General features: G+C 40.3%; 1 protein-coding gene across 2 annotated transcripts in view; it reads left to right on the plus strand.

Moving 5' to 3' along the window:
* gramd1ba (GRAM domain containing 1Ba) overlaps positions 1-7,139 on the plus strand; it is a 124,122-nt gene extending 116,983 nt beyond the window's left edge. For both annotated transcript variants that reach the window (XM_056466374.1, XM_056466375.1), the window contains 2 exons: positions 1,864-1,984; positions 4,159-7,139. In XM_056466374.1, the coding sequence (XP_056322349.1) occupies positions 1,864-1,984; positions 4,159-4,248 (211 nt within the window). In that variant the 3' untranslated portion in view covers positions 4,249-7,139. The remainder of the gene's footprint in view (positions 1-1,863; positions 1,985-4,158) is intronic.
* Positions 7,140-7,511: the final 372 nt, after the last annotated feature.

Raw genomic sequence — 7,511 nt, forward strand, 5'->3', positions numbered from 1 at the left:
AACTGTTTTTCCCATTTTCAATATATGGAACATGCGCAAAAACCTTACAAATATACTTTAAATATACAAATTAAACAGATTTTAATACGAATTTCAGCAAATAAACACCCTTTAGTAAGATTTTCATGGTGATATTTGCTTTCACCATCTCATTTAGGGACACTCCTGAGATAAACAAGTGATATCTCTGAACTCTAATAATAAATCTGTTTAAAATGCTACGCTTCCCATCTACTTTATTTAGTCGCAAAGACTTCTGGCACTTCTCGAGCGACTTTTGCGCTCAAGTCTGCATCCATGCGTCCTCGATATCAAGAACACATCCGGGAACTTTTACACGTCCTCTGTTCTTGCGGTCTTGAGTTTTGAGAATACGAGGACGCAAGATCACTGAAGAACGCATATTGAGAAACAGTCTCTATCTTGCTAATTAAAATAGCTTATTTCACAGGATGTTAACATTCTTCGAAACATTTGGTAAAACCTTTGAACAAAGTTCATCAAAATAAATACACTTTTCTTGTGGTTTTTGTATATTTCAGTGAATAAAAATCTGTTGTGAAATGTAGAAATGTAAAACCACTCATAAACTCAATCAGTTTATTTGAGTAGCTGTATTGAATGCAATATAATTAGTTTTACAGTGCTCAGCATATATAAGTACACCCCTCACAAATCTCTGGTTTAAATTCAGATTTTTAATAGGAAGCTATAGAATATTATATTTGTGCATATACACTGGAGCTCATCTAACAAAATAACTTATGATAACGGTCCAAAAACTAGCACACGCAAATTTATATGTTATAGAAAAATATTAAATACAAATTTTAAAAAAGAGAAAAAATCAAGAGAAGCAAAAAAATTGAAAAATTTAGTTAAAATTAATTTTTTGCAACATTTAGCTTGAATTTAATTGTATTATCTTTCAATTTCTAAATATGTTTGGTGACTAAAATATCATCTTAATAAATTGATATGTTTAATAAATCTGTTTTGTTTAAATGCACCAAAATACATCACCTATATACATTGCTCTGAAATTCCTGCTCCCCGTCAAGGACACCTGTTGGACTATACAGGCTTACGCACGCACACACAGATACACAGCACAACACTTCCTGGCCCCAATCCAACGCCTTCGTATGCTTTCACCCACTGGAGGGGGTAGGCAGGTCTGTGACTAGCGCCTCCATGGCTGCAGGACCTGATGGCTGCCCGCCCTTACCGGACTATATCCACACCCCCTGTTCCCATCCCCTGTGGCAATGTTATGTCTTGTCGGTGTGTTTTTGTGCTAGATTGCTGGAGCTTTTTCTTCTCCATGATCTCACATTGCTCTAACTTAAGAGCAAGGTGAGAGGGAGGTTTTTTTGCCTCTCTCTCCTGATTGTATTTTATTTCCTGTTCCACCTCCTGTGACCTGTCTTCCCTGGAGTTGTGATGTCTGTGCACGGTCAGGGGGGTTCCATTTACCTGCATTTCGTTGCCTTGTACTTGTACATGTGTGATGACAATAAATTGAATCTAATCTAATCTATATTCACTTAGAAATGGATTAAAATATTCAATTTCAAAATGGGCTGTACTTAATTATGCTGAGCACTGTATCTCATTTCCAAATTCTTTTCTTGTTTTACACATAAAATTAACTGAAGTGAAGTTTATGGTACGACAAAGTCAGTGGGATAAGAAAAGTAACTCTAGTTTCTGAAGTCTGATTATATTTTTAGATTATACAGTACTTTCACTTTCCTTTTGAGTCAAGATTGTGAAACATTGAAATCTTTGGGGAAAAAAATCATGACGATTTTCATGTAAGAAGTGTTTTTCTCTCATTGTGTGTGTGTGTGTGTTCTGCAGTAAACTTCCACAAACACAGATTGAATGGGCTCAGCTTTTGGAGTCTCAGCAGCGTTACCATGAAAGTGAGCTGGAAAAATGGAGGGAAATAATCAAGTCATCTGTGCTTTTATTAGATGAGGTAAGACAAAGGACAACAGTAAAACATGTTACATTATTTACATTAATATTTGCATGTTATTATAATGAAATGTGTAGTGTTTTATAGGTTATTCACCCAAGATGCATTCTAAACACATATGCTTTGATATTTAGAGGACTTTATCATTCTTGTCCATGCAGTTCACTAACATGGTATTTTTACACGTTCACTGTTCTGCTTTAGGCCTTGATCACAACAAACCTGTTTCTTTGTTTTGTTTTGCATTGAGAGGTGCTTTTTTTAAATGGTTTTCTAACAGTCGTGAGCATTTTGCACACTGCTTATGTGCCCTCACATTTTAACCGCCTGCAGCGCCTCTCATATTTGTCATTGCGCTCTGTGGGCCTGCATTTAAAAAAGCGGATAGTCAACACTGAGTCAAACAGAAAGCAGAGGCAGGTTCTACGCTAAGGTGACAGCAGTGTTGGAGTGGTCAACATGACTATGGAGATTTTTAAGAATGGAGGAGAGACTAATGGTCATTGTTTTAAGTTTTCCAGAGCTGTATGACTACAAATCGTGAATATTATTCATTAATTTTCCTTCAGCTTAGTCCCTGATGTATCAGGAGTTACCACAGCGGAATAAACAGTCAACTACTCTGGCATATTTTTTACGCAGCACTTGTGCACAATACCAAAAACTATAGAAAACACGAGACATGTCACTCGTATAGTGTTGAATGGGGAAAAGTGAAACGGTCAATATGGTAAATGAAGCCCCGCCTCCTAATAGAGGAGCCAATCATTGATCGAGATAGACTGACAATTCTCCAGAGGAGAGGATCGGGACAGACGCAAGTTTATGCAGATTTTGTGTGATTCAAACTTTTAGAAATAAAGCTAAAGAGACAGTTATTGTTTAATTTAATGGTGATTCCTAATATGAAGTTTAATTGTAAGCTTGGCAAGCAATTTTAGAGAATTTGATGTTACCCCATTCAAACAGAATGCCCGAATGTGTTTCAAAGAGAACCCAGGCTCATTCTGAGAACGTAGTCCCATGGACGTTTCTGGAGACCGCGAAATACGTAGCCGGGGGTACGTACAGCTGCATTTCATTTTTTTAAGCGAACGCTGCGGGGCGGTGTGATGCCATTTCCTTCTGCGCTTGCCAACCGGCCGCTCGCCTCCGTGTGGAGGGCTTTCCCGCTGCAACCAGTTTGTCCGGTTAGCTCTTCGTGTACTCTGGCGGACTCGAGGGGCTGACCACGACGACGACCGGGTTCGAGTCCGGGGAAGAGCGGTTCCAGAAATCAGGTAAGAAAACAAAAACAAAATCCAAAAAATGAAGCGAACAAGTTCGTCACAGGGTGAGAATGTGGTCAAAATCCGAAAACGTGGTAAAATTAGACGAGGGCTTTTCTTTTTCTGGACGGCTTTTGTGAATCGTCGTTGGTTGGGTTTAGGGACGGAGGAGGGTGGGTCAGCCCGCCGATTGGCCGGTCGCACGGTCAATCATTCTGTCATCCAGGCAGACAGGCGGAAGGTCGTTCAACAGCGGCCTCCAGCGGGTTTACGCGAGAACGGCGCGGGAAAAAGCGCGCACAGCGGCCTCTCGCGGACCTGCGAAAACAAAAACTACAAAAATACGTACCTCCCGGGACGTATTTTGCGGTCTCTAGAAACGTCCCCGGGACTACGTTCTCAGAATGAGCCTGGGTTGTTCAAAGATGGTCGCTGAGTGACATAACTTGCCATAAATGGTCTTTGACAATACATAGCTGATTCAGTGGTCGCCTAAAAGAAAAGCATGTTTGGTGCGATTGGCTCCCTACTGTGTAATGTTGCTGATTGAGCTTAAAAATATAATTACAACATTACAAAGTATCTCTAGAGGGCTTTTATGCTGTTGTTGTTGTTGTTTTGTAAACATGACCAATTTAGTCTGTTGTTGCTGGCATGACATGAGACATGAGCTATACTGCCCTCTTCTGGAAAAGTGGCAAAACATCATTCCACTTCCAAAGAAAATGTACAGCATGGTACATGAACATATGTTGTGTTTTTAGCTTGACATTTGCACATTTACATGGCATCTTGTTAAAAGAGCATAATTTGACCACTTAAAATTAGCAAAAGCATTTTTGTGTGAATTAAATCTTTCAGCTGCGATCACTGCAGGGTTGTAAAGATGTGTTTGTGTGTTTGCAGATGAGGGAGTCTCTAATGAAGCTGCAGAAAGGTATCGGGTTAAGAGACTATGATTCAGACAGTGAAGAAAGGAGAAGTCACTATCACTGACGAATAGAGTCCCGGCTCAGCAAATCTACATGTACACAATCAGATGAGCTGAGCCGGGCAGACGGGGCTCGGTAAGTCAACGGTTCTGATGGCAAACACTGAACGTCCTCACTTTCTGGATCTTTCAGAATAATCAGTGCGATAAGAGAGCGGAAAAATGAAGGAATGCAATCTGAGTCTCGCAATTGTGAAAATCCCGTCTTTTCACCCAGGGCTAAACAAACAACAACAACAAACCAAAACTATTGAACTGTCTCTGCAAAATGGACACAGACTCTCTGGTTTAAACACTCGGAAAACTTGAGCGGATGTTGGAACTGCACAGCATCCCATTTTTTTGTTTTGTTTTTAAAACCTTTTGGAGTCTGGGACCACATCAAGAAAATATGAAGTCGCTATCAGCAAGTGTTACGTGGACATATACATATTTATTTATAAAAGTGAAATTGAATGATATTAACTATATGATTTCTATGTAGAGCTATATTTGTTGCCAGCGTTCATTTGTAACAGGCTTCCATGGAGAATCGAGGCTAGATCCTTGATAGCTTGCGCCATGGTGCATCAAACTATATGCAACTGGTTTATCCTCCCCTCTTAGGAGGAATGACTTCTGATTGGTTGATTTGGAGTGATAAAAGAGCCAGAGTTACTCAAGTTTAATAGCAGAATCGTCTACTGAGCATCTTGGCTGCATTCCAGTTTCCATGCTACTATGCTAATAAATTAAATGAAATAATTACATACTTATAAACCATAGTTTAAGACATGAATACTCAATTTTGAGCATGCAGCCTTTCACAGTATGCTAAAGGCGGATTTACACTTCTGTGTCGAGTGATCGGCGTTGACCCACGGTGCCTTCTGAAACGCTAGCTGGCAGAAGGTGTTTATGTTCCTCTGTGTTGAGTTTCTTTGCGAGTGTTTTGTTTGTTCTGAACGCTACCTTAATGTACAAGTAGCTAAATCTCGCTCATTCAGAGGCGGGAACCGGCGGACGTGCAACAACTTTAATCATGAGGTAAACACAAAACAAAAGTTTCCATCTGGAGCTCCTTGACAGGACTCGACACTTGTAAACACCAGTGTTGCCAATTATTTTCAATTAAAAAAAGTTGCTAAATGTTGCCAGATTACATCATATGTCAATTTGCATATTACTGACGTCATCACGTTCAACGCTTTATGCATGTATGTCAGTTTAATTAAATTTATTGCTGTTTGATAACAGTATATCAATATAGATGTGTAGTGAATTTGCAGTCATTTCTCAGATGTAATAAACTCAAGTTCCCAAAATATCTGTGATTGTGAACAAGAAAAGAATAAAGGTCAAAATAATTTGTTACATTTAAAACAAAGAAGATTAGATCGGTTTGACTGTACAAGGGAAATACCTCACACTTGCGGTGCTAAATCATCTGCCATAGGTACAGAGAGGGGTGATCTGATCTCAGGCGGCTCTCAGGCGGGTGGGAGAGACTGCTGTATGAGGAACATCACCCGCAGCTCATTGAGAACAGTAGGAATGATACAGTACGGACACATGAGAGTCTATAAAAATTTCCGGTAACATCAAAAAGAGTCACTAGATTTGTCGCTAGTCGCTTTTTTGAAAATTTGTCGCTAAGTGGGTCTGAAAAGTCACTAAATACAGCAACACTGGTAAACACTCGCTCCAACGGGCAACGCCACACTCGTCACAGCTAGCAAGCCAACCAATCACAGAGCTTGTGTCATTGCAACGTGTAGTTACATTTTTTGAAAGGTGCGCATTAGCGTCAGCCACGGCGATAGGTATGCGACCTCTCGAAGGCTGCTCCGGGCCATTCGGGTGCTCTCTCTTCAGAAATATAAATCAGCTTTAAGCACAGATGGTTTCATTAGTGAACACTGTCTAACCAACTTATTTTTTATTTATTTATTTTTGGCAGTGTTCAAATCAAATCATTAACTGTCCTAGTACAACTTTGATGCATAAGTTAGGCTATATTTTTATATTATTGTATTATTGCCTTGGTTGTAATATTGCCTGGTTTATACTGCTGTGGAGTGATCAGCAAGCCCCCAGTGCATGTCTTGCACGTTGCCATGCATTTATACTTCTGCATGCTGTTTGTGTTTCTCTGCAATAACACTTCCAAAACACTAGCTGTCGAGTTTCTTCGCTGGTGTTTTGTTTTTTCTGAATGCTACCTTAATGTACAGGTAGCTCAAACTCGCTCATTCAGAGGCGGGAACTGGCCACAACTCATGAGGTAAACACAAAACAAACTCGTCAGCGCTACCAAGCTAACCAATCACAGAGCTAGCGCTAAACGTCGTTGCAACATGTAGTTACATTTGTTAAGAGGTGCTCATCAGCGTCGGCAATGGGTATGCGACTGTGCTGCAGCATACGCTTGCGCTTGACACAGAAGTATAAATCAGCCTTAATACTTTTATATATCCTGTATTTTACCAGGATAGTCCTATCGTAGCCAATGAGTTCTAACTACAAACAACAAAACTAGCTAAGCTTAACAAAACTAGCTGTACTAACGCTGTCAGATGAAGCCTAATGGCCGACCATTGGTGTGTCCCGGCGCTAAAAATTCTAATTCAAGGTTGATTTCTCTAAAGTGCTGTGGTGCTCTCAGGTTGACACAGCAACATTAGCTGAACTAATAGTGTGAGTTTGGGGCGGGACTTTTAGTTTGGCTGACCAATGATGGATGCTAATCTATACTAATAGATTGAGTGTCATCATCCCAAAATCTGTGGCCTTTTTAAATGGGTGTTTAGTTTAAGCCAAGTTTTGTGCTTAGCACAAGCTTAACATATTTATATATTTATTGTTGTTATATTAAAGCCGGCGGTGGCTCAGTGGTTAGCACTGTAGCCTCACAGCAAGAAGGGGGAGCATTTCACAGCATTTCTATGTGGAGTTTGCATGTTCTCCCAAAATATTCGTGGGTTCCTCCGGGTGCTCCGGTTTCCCCCACAGTCCAAAGACATTCGCAGTAGGGGAATTGGGTAAGCTAAATTAGCCGTGGCGGATGAATGTGTGTGTAAATGTGAGTGTGTATGGGTGTTTCTCAGTACTGGGTTGCGGCTGGACGGACATCCGCTGTGTAAAACATATGCAGGAATAGTTGGCGGTTCATTCCGCTGTGGTGACCCCTGATAAATCAATATTAAAGTCTTTTTTTAGGGTAGTTACTATCAAGTGGCTAAATTGTACTACACAGAACTCCATGTAGTTTGTTTAAGGCCGAACTTTA

The sequence above is a fragment of the Danio aesculapii genome, chromosome 10 (genome assembly GCF_903798145.1).
Source record: "Danio aesculapii chromosome 10, fDanAes4.1, whole genome shotgun sequence".
Taxonomy (NCBI): Eukaryota; Metazoa; Chordata; class Actinopteri; order Cypriniformes; family Danionidae; genus Danio; species Danio aesculapii.